This window comes from Nestor notabilis, unplaced genomic scaffold (assembly GCF_000696875.1).
Source record: "Nestor notabilis isolate BGI_N333 unplaced genomic scaffold, ASM69687v1 scaffold21067, whole genome shotgun sequence".
Classification (NCBI taxonomy): Eukaryota; Metazoa; Chordata; class Aves; order Psittaciformes; family Psittacidae; genus Nestor; species Nestor notabilis.
Genome location: NW_009936282.1, coordinates 761 through 22255, shown reverse-complemented (window position 1 = coordinate 22255; position 21495 = coordinate 761). Strand labels below are relative to the sequence as shown.

Below are 21495 nucleotides of genomic sequence, written 5' to 3'. Positions count from 1 at the left end.
GGGAAAGGGAAAATGTACAAATGTGGTGTTGAAGTTTCTTATTTTTTTCCAGGAATAAATTTAAGGCACTTTAAAATTCTGTCTTTGTTCTACTTCTTAGATTTTGAAGCCAGTTTTATTCGCCTGATTGACAAAGTGACCAATGGTTCTCAGATTGAAATAAACCAAACAGGTGAGATCTGTTGTCGTCCACTGTTCTGGTCTTCTGGGCTCTTATCAACAGGTGAGATCTATTGTCTTCCACTGTTCTGGTCTTCTGGGCTTTTATCAGTTGCTGCAGTGAAATCAAAGTTTCGGCTTGACAGAGGTAGGTGTTCAGATATCATTGACTGAAAAGATAACCAAGCTGAGAAGTTGTGTAGTGATTGATTACATCCAAGAAGACCAGCGCTCCACCATAATGCAGAGTTAAGGAAACTCTACTGACTAAGAACAAAAATTAGTATTTTATTTGGTATGCAGGATTTTGTAGTGAGGGAAGATCTCTCTGAATCAGAATGGATTTTTGTAGAAGGCAACATTTGATTTCTACAAAGGTAAACTTTGAAGTGAGACTGTTTGCCTAGTCATGCTCAGAAAAGGGGTTGGTTTGTCTAAGAAGCATCCCACATAAAAATCTTGTCTGGTTCTTGTCCTTTTTGGGTTTGGTGGGTCATTGATTGGTTGTTTTTTGGGTTTGGTTTTTTTGTTGTAAGGATTTTAAGGATTGTGGTTGGTCATTAAAGCAGATAACTACCACCAGATATGCTGAGACCATGATGACCTGATGGTCTGGTGAAGATTTAGCTGCAGTGGGGGGTAATACCTGCTTGTATCAGCATTTTGGGGATTGCTAAGAGACCCTTGAGTTTGGGGGAGAAGGGGAAAGAAGACATGGTGTGTGAGACAGACAGACACACACACACACACACTGGTCTGTTTATTAACTGCAGACAGAAATAGCCTGCTGGAAGTGCTACCACCTGTCATAAATTCTTCTGTCTTAAATTTGTTTGTATACATCATTGCAAATTGTCTTTATACAATAGTAATGTCAAGCATGCTGATGGTGCTCTCATTCAGTTTGCTCTCCTGGCATCTTCACCAGGTACTACCTTGTATTATCAGCCTGGTCTTCTATATGGCGGCTCATTGGAACATGACTGCAGCCCCACTCGTGGTATTGGCTACTACTTGGAAAGTCTGCTCTGCTTGGCACCTTTCATGAAGCATCCATTGAAGATTGTCCTGAGGGGAGTAACAAATGACCAAGTAGATCCTTCGGTATGTAATAGAATTTAGGTATTAGAGGAGGACTTCTTCCATAAAAAATGTATTAGGGAGAAACGTCTAAAATATGATGCATTTTTATCATCCCTCACACACAGAACTTTCCAGTGTTACTGCATCTGCCAGCAAACTTTCTGAATCAAACAAGCATCTGCTAAATTGTTCCCTTTCTGCATCACCTCCACACTCCAGTTTGTAATCCTCCTTTTGACTTCTAGTTCTGTACTCTTCTGTCTTCTCCCCTGGAAGCTCCCTTTAAATGCGATGTGAGCCCATGCTTCTCATTTGCTTTCCTGTTCTTTTAGAAATTAGATGGGTTATTTCTCCTACTCCATGCATTTATTTACTATAAAAGGGGAAATAGTCTTTAAGATTTGAGTGTGACAAGGAAGGAATCTTTCTTTTCTGTTGGATGCTGCACACAGTTATGCCATGCTGCCGTGAAGCCTTCTTTCAGTTGGAAACAGGTATCACATAACAATTATGAAATTACAATAGCAAAAATATGTAATAACTGGTACTTTAGAAAGACACTAGAAAGTGTGGTAGATCAGATTACTTTGAAATTGCCTCGAGTTCTATTTCTGCTGATTTACAGTCCTTTGTTTTAATAGTATTGTTAAAAAATGAGCTATGGATAAGATGGGATTAAAACATTGAACTAATGGTTAGTGGTTATGCTACCCCTCAGAAAAAAACCCTTGAATACAATGGCTTTTGGAGAACAGCATTGCTGTTTACCTTTAGAATGGTTGTCGGAGACTGCCTGTTCTCCTCTGACTAGATTAAGGAAACATTATCATTTGAAAACCAGTCTAAATACAATTACTGTGAGGTGTAATTGCAGGTATTTAATGAGCCTCTGAGTACTGCTGGTATTTATGGCCTTTTGACTGTCTACTCTTCTCATTTTAAAAAACTTGTTCTCTCATCTGTGGCTCTGTGAGAGACCCACATAGGCCAAAGGATGATTGAAGTGAGTTATACTGTCAAAAAGAAAAAAGGGAAAAAGGGGGGGAAAGTAAAATGGGAAGCATGCTTTCATAACCTTTCTGTCACCATGATGAAAAGTACGTAAATGTTAAGTAGTAAGAACCAAATATGTCTCTTTGGGTTGACTGCATCTTTTTAATCACAGTGGAGAACTTCTTGAAGAATTTTCAGATCAAGAGCAGTCCAATTTTGATATTGTTTTCAAGTAAGTTTGGACACTCATCTAAGCAACTGATCTTGATTCTGCCAATTACCCACGTGGGCCAGTAGAGTTTAAACAATTTTAGCTGAAGTGGGTGCCAGAATTTGAGTCAAGTTGGTTTCTACTTGAAGGAGGATTGACCAGCCAAAGTTCAGACACAGATGGGTATTTGCATACATCAGCTGAATCACAGTACCTGACACTAAGTGTAAATAAAATGCAGATGTGCATGGGTGACCAGCAGGTCAAAGGAGGTGATCCTGCCCCTCTGCTCTGCTCTTGTGAAAGCCAGCTTGAGTTCTGGTGTCCCCAGCATAAAAAGGACATGGAGCTGTTGGAGCAAGTCCAGAGGAGGGCCACGAGGACAAGAGGACTGGAGCACCTCCCATATAAAGACAGGCGGAGAAAGTTGGGGCTGTTCAGCCTGGAGAAGAGAAGACTGCGTGAAGACCTCATAGCAGCCTTCCAATATCTGAAGGGGGCCTATAAGGATGCTGGAGAGGGACTCTTCATCAAGGAGTGTAATGATAGGACAAGGGGTAATGGCTTTAAACTTAAACAGGGGAAGTTTAGATCAGATACAAGGAAGAAGTTCTTTACAGTGAGGGTGGTGAGGCACTGGAATAGGTTGCCCACAGAAGTTGTGAATGCTCCATCCCTGGCAGTGTTCAAGGCCAGGTTGGACAGAGCCTTGGGCAATATGGTCTAGTGTGAGGCACTCCTGCCCATGGCAGGGGGGTTGGAACTAGATGATCTTAAGGTCCTTTCCAACTCTGAACATTCTATGATTCTGTGCTAAGGAGCTGTATCTTAACTTCATTGTGCTGTAGAAGCAGTGCTGTCATTACTGTGACTCGGCTCATGTGTGGTAACTTTGTAAGTGGCAGTAACTGAATAACAATTCCTAAAATGGGTTTAAGCCTTGTTTATGTTGATTTATTGCCTGAGTAAACATTAAACTCAGTGCATATCAATAAATTATTTTAAGGAATTTTACCAGATGTTTTGTATAGCATATGGCTCAGCAGGTTGCTGAAGCTAAAAGCACAAGTTTAAGTGCCACCCTAAGTATTTTTATGCTTGTGTGAAGGGTAACCTGGTTTAAAATTGATTTGAGTTTTTGTTTTTTAGTAGGCAGAAGGTGTTTAGAAACTGGTGAACACTTACTACCTTTCCTTGCCCAAAATGCCTGTGCATTTGTGAACAGGAAGTGTACAGTAACTGCACAGTAAGTGCATCTGTACACTTCCTGGCTTTCCAAGGAAAAAGCAAACCAATGTAAAGATATTGTGGGTAGTTTAAAAATGGGCAAGGAATTTTCCCTGCTGTTTTTCATGTAAGAGTATTTTCATATCAACTTGATAGATAAAATTGGAAAGGTATCTGCTTTTCTGCTTTGGAGAACTTCTATTGTTTTTATTTGTAAAAGGGATATAAGGTTTTGTAAATGTCTGTATTTTGGAGATAGATGAACTCCGTAGGATGTATCCTTGCATGAGTGTGTTCATCATCTGTCATCTCCAGATAAATGTACAAGTTCACATATATGTATGTGAAAAATACGTGTATATACAGACTCATATACATACATATATATATAGCTCTACAGCACCCCGTTCTGTGCTTGAAGGGAGAAGGCAGTCCTGCCCATCCTCCCTCCACATCTGATTTCAGCCGTCTGCTGAAATGCAGTGTGCACAGTCCTGCATGCTCCAGGACCCGGACACTTTTCAGAGCCTTCCCTAAGCCAGCTCAAGTAACTGGCAAAAAGGTAGAGAGCTGTAAGCCTGCATCTTCTGGAGGAGACACTCACAAAGTAAGTGGGAGGAATATGTGTGCACCCAGAGAAGTGGGACCTTTCCCTCATGGTAACAGTGAGCAGATAGGCTGACCTCTGCTGGGCTTTCTGAAATCTACTCTCAGCTTTCACACAGCCTCAAAAATATTTGTTGGATGGGATTGCTGTGTTGTGGGTTTGAGGTTGCTCTTTGCCGGAGACCCCTTGCCAGGAGGACACAGCAAAGGGAACATGGCAGATTTCCTGGTGTGGGGAGAGTGAAAATGGTCCAGGTGAGAGGAAGGGCATTTCTGAAAATTGGCCTGTGAAAGGGAAGTCTTCAGCTCAGTTTAGTGAGGCACATGTCAGGCTGAGTTCCTAGAGTATAAATACAAGTGTGTGTTTCTGTTAGCATTTGTTTATATATGTTAATAGCCCTCCAGTGGGGTGCAATGGAAAGCTCTGGCAGCTGGCACTATTCTGAAAGAGTACTGCGGCCACTGAAATAGAAGGTAATGTGCACTTGCTCAGGTTGGAGCTTGGTTATAGCAGTGTGTGAGTGATACATCCTGAATGAGTGAGAGGGGTACTGCTTTGTCTCATGCTTGTCAGTAGGAGACGTGACTTTTGAGTACCAGCCTGAACTGTTCATTGGCAGCCTGTGTCTTCATTACGTTTTTCCATGTGACTGCTGATGAGACCTAACCATGGAGAGCTTGTGGGACCAGCCATGTGGAACTGGAGTATAGAGTTGAGGCAGTTTTCAGTTTCTCCATATAGAACGTATGTGTGGGTATCTTTGTAGAGTGCCTTTTTGCAGGGAATGGAGGTGGCATGCAAATGATAGCTCTTAGTTAACTCTAAATACTGTTATCCTGACAGATACATAGTGCTGCAGTAATCTGGCTTTACAATAATTGTTCTTAATGTTTGGGTTTGCGAATGTTGACATCTTTATACAGCTATTCCATGGGACTTTCAATTGAAATTGCTTTCATGCTGGCTTTTTTTTTTTTTTTTACTCACTGTAGATATCTTTGAAAGGAAAAAAGTTTGTATTCTTTGTATTTACAGTAGTTTGTGAACAAGCAATGTCTATGGGACTTAGCAAGTGGCTGGTATTTGTGGTGAGGCCTTTGGTTTGCCTGATGTGTTTGCTTTGATACAACTCAGTGTTGCATAGTCCACTCTGGAAGAGGAGTAACTGCCCTTCAGGGGGAGCTGAAGCATGGTTTTATGGCTGAATGTAGGAAATACAGTTCTGGGTCTCAGTTCTGCTATTGCCATGTGCTTACAGTGAAGTACTTCTCCTGCCTGACCTGCCACTCATCTACTACGCAGAACAGCTGTCTCCACTTCTTAAGTACTTCTCTATTCAGGCCGCAGGTTTGGAATAGAGACAGTCTCTTATTATGTGTCTGTCTGGTACCTCATAATTATCATGCCTGGAATTTGTCTGAGGCTTAAAAGCTATGACAAGTCTTGAAAGTTTTGGAGACAGATAAAGCAGACTCAAAATTGATCCAGCTTCCTAATGCTAATGTAACATGTCTTCTCCAGAGATACAGACTTCAGTCCAAAGAATTGCAAAAGCAGAAATGAAGGAGAGAAAGGAAGTTCCTAGCTGACACAGTGAAGCTTTTCTTTTTTACTGATGTATTTTGTTCCTTAAGAAAGAGGGAGAAATATTGTGTAAGTTTAATGTGAGCCAGATCAGCTTGTGGGAACTTCTGCCAGTGGTATTCATGTGTGTCTCTCTGTGTGCACATGCATTTTAGTAAAGGTTTTATCTCTTGAAGTCTAATTTGTGTGATTAACGAATACTACTGAGAGGCCAAATTAAGGTAGCCTGGCTGTAAAAAGCATAAAACACATAAATATAACAAAAAAAAAATTAATAATTGATGTAGGGGTGTGTGTGTTATGTAGACATTTGAATATTAATACTATCATTAAAAATACTGCCAAATGCATCTCTGTAAGAAAGGAAGTGTGTTAGCCGGCAGGATTCCAAGAATGAGAACTGCAGCATATGCCTGTAGCTACTCAGGTAGTTCTAACAGGATGTTCACAACTTTGTAGGTGAAGTATGTGCTACTATGTCAGCAGCTTGCAAAGAGAGAGTGAAACTCAAATTGTGGGTTCTGGCTGAAGGCATGGGAAGAGGGCTGAGGTTTTTTTCCTGCTTCAACTGCTGTCTTCCTTCAGCCAAATTTAGTTTCTCTTGGGTCACGCTGTCCTGGTCCTGTCTCTCCCAAGCTGCTTGTCTTCAGTAATTCCCTGTGCTGTTGCACTGCTAAATCTTTTTTGTCACTTTTGGCAATACTACTAAAGTTTCAGCAGAGAGAAGATGATAACTGTCAGTGTTGTCTTAACCCAGCAATTAGGAAGAGCAATTGCAAGGAAAATACTGCTTAGACCTGAATCTGGTGAGCATTTGGCTCAAAGGGAGTACATGGATGTGTCGCCCTCTTCAGATTCTTCTAAGTATTTCAAGAGAAGTTAACTAGAAGCTTCTGTTTCTAATAAACAGGCAAAAAGAAGTTCTTAACAGAAGGATGGTGGTTTTTCCTGCTAAATCAAGGGCCTCCTCCAAAACGCAAAGGTTCTTGCAATCATTTATTTAGCCGTAAGAATATTTTAGCAATAACAGCAGAATATAATTCTTTTCAATAAGTATGTTCAGAGAAACAAATTAGCTGTTTTAGCTGAACCATAATAGAAGTAGAAATCTGACAGAAGAACAAATCCAAAATAGGAAAGTCCATCTACCAGTAATTTGTTCTAACAGGTTTTTTGGGAAATGAGATACTTGAAAGTCTCTGAGTAGCCAAAGCTCTCCGTGCTGCATTCTCATGTCTTCCCATAAAATACCAGTAATGCAGTGATTTTTAAACTACTGACTTTTGTAACTTTCAGTAAAGAGTCTGCTTTCTGATTTCTGTGTTAAATAGGTTGATGTCCTTAAGGCAACAGCTCTACCCCTACTGAAGAAGTTTGGAATTGATGGTGAAAGTCTGGAAATCAAGGTGAGACAATTGGTTCCTTTCTTTTCTAGCACATGTTAAAATGATGGTTTTGCACTGCTTCACAGAGCCATATGCTTGCTGCTGGTATCGGTCCCTAGTTGTAGTTACACACATTTCTAAAGTTGCCTCTAGTTCTTGTCATATTTTAGAAGGCATACCAGCCACACAGTGATTGAAGATGTGACAGAAGAGATGCAGAGACTATGGGTAGAAAGGGTAAGGAGAAAGCATTGACTTTTTCTTAGTCTCAGATCTCTGCAGCCTAAGAAACATTCTTGATTCTTCATAAGCCAAATAAATCTGAATGTAGAATCTATTTATTTTGTTTTAGTTTAGGTTGAAAAAAGAAACTATAGCCTTTCAAAGTTAAGAACACTCATGTGAGATGTGTGAAGGCTCTAGCTGCACTGCTAGACTTCGCTTTACTAGTCTCTGCTGAGCCGCAACCCCAGGGGCCTCCCCCAACCCTGCCCATGGCCCAGGACCCCTTGTTATCACCCTGGGACTGTCAGCCTGTGCTCCAGTGACCTTGCAGCAGGGCCCGTCTCCAGCTCCTCACAGACCTGCCTGGCCATAAGCACCCTGACCGAGACCTGCCCACAGACCCATGTCCCATCCCCATCCCTGTGGACACTGGCTGGAGCAGTGGCACAGAGTTGGGCTGGCCAAGCCTGTCTGTGGGAATGAGTTCATTCTGGGCCCCCATGTACATATTAAGCATCAAACACTTCTAGAATGTCTTCAGTAGTGAAGTACAGATTTTCTATTAAGAGACCAGTCTTAAGCCAAGGTTGCCTTACTGGTAAAGATGTTGGGTTTTTATTTGGTTGGTTTTGTTTTCCATTGAGAAGCCATGCCCTACTGTACTTGAGAGAGGAGGAAGAAAGAATCAATTTTTGCATATAGGTTTGGTACAAAATCCATTTCTGCCTTTGGGATGTCTTTTACTTGCCTGTGTTCACATAATACTCCTACTGATAACATTTTATTATACGTGAAATAAAAGCTGTCATTTTTGAGTATATAAGTACATTCTTGGTGCTCTTTACTAACCTGTTTTTTTTCCTCTGTTATTCTTTCTAGATCAACCGGAGAGGAATGCCTCCCAAAGGGGGTGGAGAAATAGTGTTTGCTTGCCCAGTGAGAAGGGTCTTGCAGCCTATTCAGTTTACAGACCCAGGCAAAATCAAGCGCATCAGAGGAACTGCGTATCCTTTTTTGTTTACTTGCTTTTCTTCTTTTAAATGAGTTTGCCTTAAAAACGTAAATGTGGCAGCTGAAGTCACAGAAGTACATCCATGTTGCTGAGCATGTATCCTGATAATGGAGGCTGACACTAGAGAGAGCAGTCGATCACACAGCTACATTTCAGGTGTCTCAAAACTGCTGTGTTCAGAACATTGCTGTTCAAAAAGCATCAATAGACAAATAAATTAAAACTGAACAGCACTATTTCAAATCTTTTCAATAACAAGAAAAAGTTAAAACACTTTCCATTACATAGCAGCAAAGTAGGATTCTTGTGTGTAAATGCAGTAGTTTTCTTACGCATTGAACAACTTGGCTGTTGAGTCTAACAGAATGTTAGATGGGAGCTTAAGTCTTAGTTCAGTTTATACCTCACTGCACACATGTGAACTGAGCTTTTTGTTGTGTTATGAAGAGCTTGTTAGCTCTTCACTTTCAGTGGTACCATTAGATCTGGAAATGGAGGAGGTTCTACTTCACAAAGAAAAGGGCACAAAATATCGTTGTGGATTACTCACTTTTGCAAACAGAAGTGCACGTCTAGTTAATATTTTGGGTTTGGTGCTTTTTCTTTATTTTTCTCTTGTGGTTTTTGTATGGTATCTCTCATGAATACGCTGTGATGACTCAAAAGGAAAGCAGGCATGAGGGCAGGTTTCCTGCCAGAGGTGCAGACTTGCAGCCTATTCCTCCTTTTTCTTTATGGCATACCACCATAATTGTGTGTGAGAACAAGACACTTTGGCCTTTGTGTCCAACTGCAGCATTTGGATGCATTTGGCAATTTTACTGGGTATATGTGCTGGAGAATAAAAAGGAGGCAGCTCCTCTTGATTTTGGTGGTGTTTGTCATGGTCTTTCCATGAAGAAATTAATTTCCTTATGCCTTTATCTACCTCTGTAGCAAGTGCTATCCTCAGCATCTTTGTGAACAGAGAAGCAATGATCATGGCTTTAGTGCCATCGGGGAAGTTTAGGCTAGATATAAGGAAGAAGTTCTTTACAGTGAGGGTCGTGAGGCACTGGAATAGGTTGCCCAAGGAAGTTGTGAATGCTCCATCTCTGGCGGTGTTCAAGGCCAGGCTGGGCAAAGCCTTGGGCAACATGGTCTAGGGTGAGGCGCTCCTGCCCATGGCAGGGGTTGGAACTAGATGATCTCAAGGTCCTTTCCAACTCTGAACATTCTATGATTCTATGTTAATACAAAGCAACACAGCATCATTCTGGGCCAGTATTACTAGATTTGGTTGATGTGTGTGAACTACAGATTTTTGAATTTACACTTTCCTTTAGATTTTCCTGAGCTTTTTCTCAGGGATAACGGTTTATCTTTAATCCTGGTGAGAAGCAGCCTCATTTTAGTTCAGACATTATGTGGTCTTTAAGCCAGTAGAAAACAAAACATCTGGTGAGATAAATGCTTAGGTCTTTTCTATGTGCATTTTTGTTTCTTCATGATTCAGCTGAGCAAATCTTCCTCACAGCTGGGGAGCTTGTATTGCAGCAACCTTTTATAGTCATCCAAAATACTGAATGTACCAACCGTGCAGAACAATCAGTTTTCTGATTATTATTTACGCTTATTTTGCCCTTAAGATGTTATTATTTTGCCCTTAAGATCTTCAATCCTTTTGTTTACCTACTCCACAAGAAAATGTAATAGGAATTTGTAGAACAGGAAATTCCCTTCTGCTCACTGGAAGGTTTGAGAGTGTGTCTCTCTGCATTGCTATGTGCTTATACGTGCGGGTGGGTGGTTAAATGTGCAGAACATGAGTCTGCATTTTAGTTGAGATGCAACATGAAGCACTATGTGCTTTGTTTGAAGATCTGTTGGGAATATCACTGAAGCAGCACCCGAATGAAAGGGGGTAAAGGCAGTTCATCTGTGCATGCTGTGCACATGTGGGGTGAGGTGAGCAGGAAGGTGGTAATTTCTTCTTTCCTGGAACCATTACCTTCAGATGCTGAGTGACTAGAGCACCAGTGAACCTGATAGCCTTACAGCACTGCAACGTAGCTAAAAGAAAGATTATGTTTTTAGCTTTTTTTAAATTACTTTTTTCTGTTGTTAAAACACTGAATTTCATCTACCCCATTTGTCCCTGATAGCAGCAAGAAGTCCTGTCTTTCTACTTCTGATCACCTTCTAATCTACTTCTAATAAACCTCTCCCATCACCATCTTTTAAATAGTATATGAAGAGCAGAGGACACAGGACCTTTTCCATCATAAGAAAACATAGGATTACAAAACAGCAGTTTAAAATTATTGTAAGAATAGATGTTTACTACTCGTAATAAACTGTTCTGCACATGTTCTGTGTACCTTGTTTCAAGGTATATCAGTGAAAAGATTGTAGAAAGCACTTATCCATGTGTGCTCTTCCTAAGCACAGGAAGATGGACCAGGACTTACGAATGGACTCATAGAACGAACCACAGTTTCTGACAGAATGCATTGGGACCTCTTGGCCACTTTTGTCAGTCTCGGGTTTCAATTTCTTGTGTGACCACAATGAATTCCTTAGCTTGAAAACGTAGATATTCTGTCAGAGTGTCACCACAGATGGCAAACAGAATAGTGGAATCTGCAAGGAGCATCCTGAATAAATTCCTTCCTGACATTTATATCTACACGGATCATATGAAAGGGGTCAGCTCTGGAAAGTAAGTAGCCAGTATTCACAGGGAACAGAAATGTCATTCTCTGTTGGTTCATCTGCTAGGGTATTCTGATCTGTTCTTTTACTGGGTTTTAGACCACGGTCTTCTATTTTGCTGACTTGAAATTGATATCCCCCATAGGGAAGAAATGGAGTGATTCACTAGATACTTTTGTTTTACTCATGGTACAGGGATAGAAGTTGTGTGTTTTCTTAAACAAGGAATGTAATATATTATTACTGCCACTATAGGTGACTTGAGCTCTCTTCAGTTCTAAACCTGTTCCTTTGAAGTGAGATTAAGATCAGAGATATGTTGTGAAAACCAGCATTCAAGATTGACTATACATACCCCGATGGACATGGTAGTAGTAAGGATGGGACGAAACTATTCTAAAAGTTTTTCAGCTGTTTAATTTGCCTTCTGCTTTACCGTTACATAAATAGCTGAAGGAGTGTCCTTCCACCAGTAAAGACTGGAAATTTGAGACATTAATTTACTGTACTTAAACATATTTTGTTTGCCATCAGAACATAGAAGTGATGGATGGGATTCAGACAATTCTGCTGATGTCTGTCAGCTTGATGTCCTTTTGTCACTTTTAGTTGAGGTTGAAGGATTTCTGCATAACTAGTTTGTTTGTCCTCTGTCTGTATCCTCAAATCCAAGCATGCACACTTTCGTTCACCGTTTCTGCTTTTTGAAATACTGCCTTAAAGAAAACTTGTTAGGTTTGCAAATCTAAAAATTATTTACTCACATTTAAGTATGCTTCCTCTTTTCCAATCCTTCATCATATTTAATATCCCAGGTTAGTAAGTCTTGTGGTTTTAGACTGTTAACAGTCATCAGAATAGCAAAAACTCTTCTGGGAGCTGTGTGGTTTTGGGGTCTATAAAGTGAAAAAGTCAAATGAATTATGGCAGCAGAATTACATTTACTACCTGCATGAGTAGCCCATGCAGAGGAATAAATAATAGTGTGGGAAGAGGAACTGAATCTTTCTCTATCTTGCTGGTGCGTACAGCTTTCTGGTGCATATAGCTTTCTAATGGTGCTGTGCTGTCACATTCAGCCTAAGTATGGCACCAGTGCAATTGCAGTATACCTGATACTAACAATGTGCCACTTTGGCAAAGCCTTTTTTCTTACCTGTTTCCCAGTGCTTGTGTGTGAGTCTTAGAGCAAGACAAGGAAGGAAAGCGATATGCCTCATTGTTTCCAGTGCTGCCTCTGGTGATGTGTAAGACCAGGAAAGATAAGTTCAGCCCATCTGTGCACAGCCCAAACCAAGGCCTGATTTCAGAATATAAAGCATTCAACTACATCCCTTCCATGGTGACAAAAGCCTCAGGAAGTAGATTATTTGAGCATCTACTGCCACCTATAATGTATCTCTAAAAAAACCCCAAAACTTCCCAGTTCTGTTTTAAGCATTTGCAGCAAAAGGTTTGTCTGTGCAGATGCTTCCTAATACTGTCTGAACATACGTGAGGCACTGAAAGATCTCAGTTCGTATCTGGGAAGAGTGCAACATGCTGCAAAACACTAACAAAATCTGCCAGGGATATAGTTAGATTATTAAAGGATACTTGTCCAAAAAAAAGCCCCCCACCTTTGACGTTGTTCTTGTCTTGCTCTTCAGATCTCATTCAGAGGGAGGAAAGGAGAAGAGAAACATCTTTAACACAGCTTCTGTGTTGCTCAGCAAGTGCAGGCAGTTGTATCAGTGCTTCCCACCCATTATTTCTTTTGTTCCCACCCTACTGATATGCCTCTGGAGGAACTGTTGTTTTTCTGGTACTGGGAGAATTTGTGTGAAGTGGTGGTGGTGGTTTGGTTTTGTGGGTTGTTGATGTTTATGACATTCCTCGCAGTTTTGAATCAGTGGGATTATTTTAATTGAAAAGTTTGGGTGTTGGAGGCAGCATGAATCCAAACCTGGGAAATCCTGTATGTTAAGTGAAGTTAAGTTAGCCATATTTTGAATGGCTAGCTATTGGTGCTGTTCCAGAGCCTGTAAATAAGAGGATCATGTGACTTCTTTTCCTTCCTTACAACCTTTCGATTTCTCAGCAAGCTGTACTCAGCTCTCTGTGATTTTTTGCCCGTAGCAAAAGTTTGTCTTTCACAGTAGCATTTGGAGGATCCTAAGTTCTAAGGAAAATAGGGGATTTTTGTTTCTTTCATTAAATCGTATGTTCAGAATTCTTATGCAGTTGTAATGATTTGGATGGTATTGAACTGAAAGTGAAAATAAGTTATTTGAAATACAAGGAATGTGGATCAAACTTTTTTTTTTTTTTTTTTTTTTAATTATTCTCCTGCTTGCCGCCATGGCTGTGGTCTAATACTGCTGAATATTGAAGTTTTCAAGAAAAGAGCTTGGTCCCTTAAGAAACTTTTGGTTTTGAATGTTGCGGAGAAGAAACTCCAGATACCTTTGAAATGTTCATCAAACAGGAATTAAATAAATATGGAAGACCAGTATCTTATTTTAATTTTTTTTTTAGTAGAGGAGGGTATTTCTGAGGTTTGGATGGTTTATTGTTTTGTTGTTGTTATTTGTGCCAGGAATAACCAGCACAGTGGGTTTGGGGCAAATGGTACAGGGTTAGACTTTTAAATACTGTCATTAATGTTTGTTATGTTTTTCCCAGGGTGAGTCGAATGCATAGAACAGGAAATTTGTCAGGAAGTCCAGTTTCACAGTATTGTCCTCTGAGAGGAGCTGTTTGTGACTTGAGGAGGACATTGACTGGGAGTACTTCTTGGCTTCTTACTCAATTTTTGTCCTTAAATGTACTTTTTCCTTTTCTTTCAGATCACCAGGTTTTGGCTTGTGCCTTACAGCAGAAACCATCAATGGCACTTTTCTCAGTGCTGAGTTAGCCTCAAACCCTCAGGGCCAGGGAGCAGCTGTGCTTCCCGAGGAACTTGGCCAGAATTGTGCTAAACTGCTGCTTGAGGAGGTCTACAGGGTAAGTGGCCGGTATTGTTTTGTGTGTATAGCTATAGGGGAAGAAGGCAATGACATATTGGTAAAGGAAGAAGTGGTTTGGGAGCATCCTCAGATGGGTTCAAATCCAAACAGAAAAATTATCTGATCCTGCTAGTGTCATCTTCAGCCAAATAAGGAGTATTTCTGAATGGTTCCTTAATGCTGCAGTGCTTTTCTGGGCCATGTTATTTCCTATGCCCAGGAGATGTTGCTATGAATCATAGTAGTGGCTGTATTTTTCTTTTGTTGCTATCTGTCAGCAATAAAATTAACCTGGCCACACATGGGCTGGGCTTTTGGTTGTTTTTTGGTTTTGTTTTTATTAAAAAGTAGCAGGGGTAATAAAGTCAGTGCTCTAAAACTAGTAATGGAATAAACTAGAGTGGAATAGTGAGAGAATATCTGAGGAAGAAGGGGAGGAGGAAGCAGCTAGTCTCGGTGCTGGCTCCTTTATGGTGACGATGGCAAAGCCAAATGTGCCAAGATTGTTGGTTGTATGAGGAATTGGCTGAATGCTTTATTGGAAAGGAGCTTGTTCAGTGTTTTTGTAGGAATCTTAAGTGCATCACAGTTCACATTCTGGGGTATAATTTGTTTGTTTATTTTATTATTCTGGGTTTTGTTTTTTTTTCCTTTGTGCTGAGAGTTATAGTGGATGAGCAACTTTCAGTTTTACAAATGATTTGTCAATTAGCATCATGGTGAGTTCCTGATTTAATAAGCTGCTTTTGTTACATATCTTCACAACTGTTAAAATAAGTAGCTGTTGGTGTTGACAAAGTGCATTTGGCTTTTAGGAGACAGTCATCTAGAATTTCTACTTACTGTTTAAATAAAAAGTAATTGCTCTGAAGTGGAATAACCTGATAAGGCTTTGCCAAGTATTAAAAAAGCCACTAATGAGATTCCATATTTGGTGATGTAGTAAATTATAAAAATACCCCTTAACTTCATAAATCGGGTCCACACCAATAGTAGGTTGTTCATCTCTGCCCATGTTATCTTTTCCTTTCTCTGCTGCAAACCCTTCATCAGTCTGAATTACGAACTTGCCCACTCGTTCCAGTCTTTGTGGAGCGTTTCGTCTTTGTTTATTCAGTGCACCATCTTGCTAGAGGACTTTCCCATTGTAGCCCAGGGTTCTTCTCTCATAGAAGCACAACAACTATTCTTCCTGGGTACAGTCAAGACACCTTGCAAATCTCGTGAAAAACATGTTCAGGTAGTCAGATGTTTGGAGGCATCAAAAATCCAATTTGCATATCATTTTATCAGGAGCAATAGGTTTAAGTTTTTTTCCTTTGAAAACTGTCTGGCACTTGACAGATTGGAATTAGTGAGGGGATTTGTCTGGGTACTGTACTTCCTTCAGAGTTAAGAGAACTTGCAAAATTAAGAGGGCTGGAAGGGTCTGAACTAGGTAAATTTTGTGCTTTAGTGCACTGTAGCCATTTGAATTTGATTAGTCAAATTCTGCAAAGCGTCAGGATAGTGAGCATCTTGGGACAACACGAAAAAAGCATTTGAGAAGGAAGCAGGGTCAGGCAAGTCTTTGGATAATAAAGTGATGGGCCATGAAGTTTCAGTGTCTTTGAAGACCACATTCAGAGTGAGTGCGGTTGTTAGCTGTGGCCTGCTGGTACTCAGTACCTGCTGGCTATGGTACTGCTGGTACTCAGTACCTGCTGAGGCTATGGTGCTGCTGGTGCTCCTGGAAGGGTTTTTTATGTGTGGAACACATCAGTCCCAAGAGTGACTGACAAGTGCTGAGCAGCGTATGGTCTCCTTGTGGTCCTCCATGGCAGCAGCTCATGGTGGAAAAGTTCATTTGTTAGCATTTTTTGTTATTGTGCTGCCTATCCACTGAAGTGCTCAATCCTTATTCACTGTTAATGAATTTCCGCTCCCTCTGTCATAGGCAATATGGTGGATTTTGTTCTGTATTTTCTCAAATCCACACTTGAATTTATGTATGACATACATGCTCACACAGCACTAGCTAGTGAGGAATTTGGAAAGATGAGCTTTCGCATCGTGTCTCTCTCCCTTTGTTTGTTTTTCTGAGCTTAGGTCAGTTTGATCTAGTGTTGACCCAAGAGAGGATGTAAAACATGTTGCAAAGCATGCAATGTTTGTTTAATTTGAAGATATTTTTTTTTAATGCTTCTTTGCCTAGATATAATGTTTACTGAAACAGTAAAAGTTTGGAAAAGCTGTGCGTAGAGGAAGAATAAGTTGCTCTGAACAGGCAGTCTTTAAGTCCCACTCTACACCAGCTGCTCACTGGGGTTCAAGGGAGAATTTTTCTCCTGTGTTTAGATTGTCTCTTTGTGAGATTCCATGTCTTTTCTTGTGTCTCTGCCTGGCTCCTTTGCCAGGGGGCAAAGGAGCTGGGGAGTGTTGACCAGAAAAGGACATCCTAGGAGCACTGAAGATAATTCTCCGTAGAAGAGCTTTAGCTGTCAGGGCCACCCACAAACCTGTTGGGAGTTCATTACTGTTTAAAGGGGCCCAGGGACATCTCTTGAAGTGCTTGCTTAATGCTTGCTATTATGCGAACTTTACCACGTAGGAAATCTTAAGGATTTGAGTCTTGATATGTTAAAAGCTAAATGGTCCCTTTTTTACTAAGCTTTCAGAGAGAAGTGAAAGAGGTCATCTGATTCGCGGAATCAGTGGAGTTTTTTTATGTACCTTTATTAATGGAAAGATGTCAGAGTAAATTTACTAATAATAAGCAGTACAGTGCTAATTACGGTGCCCCTGAAAGAGGGGCATTGAGTGGCTGGCTCAAAAGCATTGCCTTTACAAACCCACATGCAGTTCTTACTTTAGCTTAATTGTAGAAGGCCAGTAAGTGTTTTCCTCTTGTCTTTGAAAGGCATTGGTTATGGAAGCTTCATATAGAAGGTGACTTGCAGAATGGAAAGGCCTGGAAGAACTGGAAAAAGATTGAATGTTTATGCTGCTTATGATCATGAAAAATAGGAGAGGGTGCAATATGTATTTAAGGCTGAGTTTTTTAATGAAGAAAGGTCACGAGTTTTGTTGGAGGGGCAAGAGTTTTATTGAACTAGAGCTAAAATGAGTGAAGCATTTCACCAAAGGCTTAGTTTTCAAGATGGCCTCACTTCAGTGTGGCAAGGTTCTCCTCCATTCTTCTGGAATTAAAAAAAAAAAGCATGCAAATATGTACTGCACAGGCAAGGGAGGAAAATGTGTGTATGCCATAATATAAGCAAGACTAAATCAAAGCTGGCGTCAAGCTTGGAAGAATCCTCTTTGAAACACTGTTGTCCAGTACCCAGTGCTATGATATTTGTCAGCTGTGGTATTTCTAGAAAAGTGTTTCAAAGTAGACAGGATTTTAAGTGATCTGTGTCTCTAATTGTCACATTCAGCTGGATGTGGCTTTGTCCACAGAAACAATAGTGGAGAAACTGCCATAAACTGAATTGATATGGATTAGAAGGTTCAACTTATGTTGGTAATGAGTGCCAGCTATTTTGGAACAAATGTCAGTAGTTTAGCTCTGACTTTGTCCATCCCATTTTTCTTGGGAGGGTTGTTTTTGATTTTGGACTCTTGCGTAATTGGCAGGTGGATTGAGAGAAAAAAGTTTGCCTTCTTGGGAGCAGCATGTCCCTTATTTGCCATGAGTTACTGTTCCATGATCATTAGATTACAAGCAGATCACTTAAGTTCCCTGTCTGGCAACTGCCTGTGTGGGAATGGGCATAACATATTCTGTTAATGCACAACAATAGCGGGGATGACTGACTCACTGCAGCAAGAGAACTTATGTAAGTAGCTCAGATGTGATGGGTATATTAAGTTTTGACATATTGTTTAGAACATGGCTGTCTCCATGCTGTCCAAACCTTTTGTAGAAATTTGGACATAAAAATAGATGTTCTGTGTTTTCAACTTTAGAAAATAGAAAGCTCAGAAAATGTCAATTTTTCATCCAAGTTATAAAAAGCATTTTGAATTATTAACCAAACTGCAAATACAGGAAGTTTTGTGCCAGGGATACTTACCAAACTCTTATATGCTTCTGCTGTATGTTTCAGATTGGCAAATACAGCTGGTGAGAGCTGTGGCTCTAGATTGCACCAGCAAATTCTGCAGGTACTCTGTGCAAAGCATCAGTCTTGAATCAGTCCCATAGAGGACATCAGGTTGAGTGCATGAATTTCATTTCGGTATGGCAGGCTCAGAAAGGCCAAGGGCTGCTGTAAGAGTGGATGGTGCTGCTAGGAATTGGGTCATGATAGTGAAAGTAATGAAGATGTTCCCTTCATTGTGAGTTGTCATTTGTTGCGTCAAATACAGAGGGTTGTGGGTTTGGTTTGGTTTTGGGGTAGTTTTTGGGGGTTTCTTTTTCACAAGAACGGAGCTGAGCCTTGTCACCCTGCAACAAGGCCATCTCAGAAATTAAATTTTCAGTATCTCTCATTGGAAAGGTCCTCCTGTCTGCACTGTCACTGAGTAAATGTGCTGTGGTTGTCACATCACTGTGTTTTCTTAAGCTATGTAGTCCAAAATTCATTTTGCCCCACCCTTGACTTTTTAGATGGTATTGTCTCTTAAAATTATGGCAGGTTACTCCTTGTCCGCAAAGGTAACAGCCACTTACGTCATTAGAGAATTTAGTTTTAAAAGGATGAATTTCTAGTTTGCTCTCTCCAGAGAGCCTATTCAGAGGGCCTGATCCAGTGGGAAACTGTGCACAGATTTCCTGTGGCTGTGGATCAGGATGAGTATGAGGACAGTCCAAACTAATGTCATGACAGATACTTTCTTTATTTTCAATGTGTTTGCATAGTAATAATTGGTAAATTATTACTCTCTACAGCAGTTTTGATTGAAAGCGTCCCATTTAATTTACATTCAAGCTTTGTAAACAAAGAAAACCTTCCAATTCTAATTTATATATGCATCATAATTAACACCATACATGTATGACTTGCTACATTCAAATATGTACAGGAGTGTTTAGTTCTACATAATTTTATGCATGGCTTTTGCATACCAGTAGAAGAAAAAAACATCTCATTTTAAATATGGAGGGGAAAATGTTTTACAAGTGTAAAACCACAGAAGATAGCAGCAAGGGCTTAGGGGTGGGTATGTGTGAAACAACTTTTAATTTGCTGGTTTGCACCTGCAAACACTGAACTGTTTGTCCAAATGTAACTTCATAGTTACAAAAGCGCTGCATTTCTTGTTACTTTTCAGATGCACATGAGCTATAACTAAACTAATACCTATGTTCAATTTACTGCAAATAAATTCTTTAGTGCTTACATTCTATGATGTTAGAAGAGAACAGGCTGGGAGAGATGGGAGGGATCTTTAATATGACCTTTTTTATTTTGTTCTGTTTTAGTTCTGTTTCTTTCCCAGCCTGCCATGTGAAATTAATTTGTCATTGTTGCAAAATCTAGATTTTTATCTTTTTGGCCCTTGAAAATTTGGGGCGGTAATATAGCCTTTTAAGTATATCTTTCTCCTTCATTACTCTCCTCCCATCCCAATTTCTGGTTTGTACAGAGATTAATTATTAAAACATTCTGGTTTGCAGGGAGGCTGTGTAGATTCAACAAATCAGAGCCTTGCTCTGCTCCTCATGACCCTTGGACAACGAGATGTTTCCAAAGTCCTGTTAGGACCTCTGTCTCCATACACGTAAGTTGTTTTATTCAGTTTAATTACCCAGTCTTGTTTAATTCACTAATTTTATTGCACAGCTATGGTTTGGTTTTTTTTATCTGTACGACTTAGCTTGTGGCTATGAGTAGAACAGCTTGTATCCATCTTCAAATGAGACGGGTGGTGTAAGTTACCTAGTATTTATTCCTACACATCAGAAGATGATTCCCTTACCATTCTCTATTATTCCTTGTTCTGAGAAGTGCAGAAATGGGTTTTGCTGTTGGTTCTTCATCTTAGATTGTACGTGTATATCGGTTTGCTTTTTGTTGCCTAGCATACACTACCACTTTTCCTAGTGATCTCTGTGTAGCTGTGGCATTAAACAGCATGTTTCAAATGGCTAGCCAAACACTGAAGCTGTGATTGTCTTTAGGAAATGGCTTAAGAGTTCAATTCATGAAGCTTTGTGCAACCCCAAAGCTTTAGCCCTGTCAGGCAGCGGACTTCTCTCTGGTGCTTCAGTCTCAATTTTTTTTAAAGCTGTGTCTGCAGGCTATAGTGGTTCAGAGGATAGAAAAAGACTACATTTCTTACATTGCTAGTTGAAGCACACAGATTAGGGGAAGGGTATCTAGTATTAAAAAAAAAACATTTATCAGACTGACAAGTGACTAGATCACAGTTATTCATAGAGACTGAGCAGTTTTCCTTTACTTAGATGAGGGAGGATTGTTTATCTGACAATGGCATCAAATAATAAGACTATGAACTGTCCTTTTTCGGTTATCATGGTACCGGTGCTGTATACGTGAAAGGTACAGTACTGTGATAACTGAAGAATGGTGGTGCCATCACATGAGAGCTAGAAATTGCCTAACTGCTGTTCTCAACCCCTGATACCTTGGAAACAACATTCACCAGATTTTGAGGGTAAGACAGGAAAGCCTTCCATTGCATAGGGGTAAAATAATCCCCTGTAAAGTAAGTATCCATGTGAAAGGCTCACAAAGAGTAGATTTCAGTGTTTGAAGTGTAAGTGCACGGTTAAGCATGCGTCCAGGGTTTTTTTGCCTTGTTTGTGTGTTTGTTTGATGCTATGAAAATCATGCAAGTGCACTAGTTTATTTTGTAAACAGACTGATTTCAAATGGATTGGTTGTCACTTCTTCCAAGGTAGGAGTGTGCAGCAGGGATGAATGTCAGGAGCAGCCATTGTGAAGCATCGTCTGTTACATGAGATCATAAAATCTGTGGTTCTGTGAGATTCTGTGACTCATCAGTTCTGTGAAGATCTATTCAGAGATCACACAGCTCATTCTGCAGCACCCCTGTGAAAAGCTGCTCATAAAGGGCTAGGAAATGTGACTTCTGAGCAATTCACTGCGTGCAGAGTCTTTTAAAGTAAATTGGAGTACTGTCATGTTCCATTTCATTGTCCCTTCTTTTCTCTCTTGGGCTGTGACATCTATCCATTTAACACTTTCACCCAGCAGAATCTGAAGCTCTTTATAAGCCATGTAACACTAGGTTGGCTTCCCTGTCTAGCACAGCGTAGCATGAATGTGACAGTTCAACAGGCAGATGAGAGGACTGCTTGGGGACATGGTGCTTTGGAATAAGTCCATGAGAATAAGGAAGTATCTCCCAGATTT

General features: G+C 40.3%; 1 protein-coding gene across 1 annotated transcript; it reads left to right on the top strand.

Moving 5' to 3' along the window:
* Positions 1-100: 100 nt before the first annotated feature.
* RCL1 (RNA terminal phosphate cyclase-like 1) lies at positions 101-19880 on the top strand (the record flags this gene model as incomplete). The annotated part of the gene is made up of 7 exons (XM_010018272.1): positions 101-172; positions 1088-1263; positions 7196-7270; positions 8354-8478; positions 11062-11187; positions 14009-14165; positions 19773-19880. Coding segments are annotated over 7 exons (839 nt in total), but the record flags the coding sequence as incomplete, so codon positions are not given.
* Between the last annotated feature and the right edge of the window lie 1615 nt (positions 19881-21495).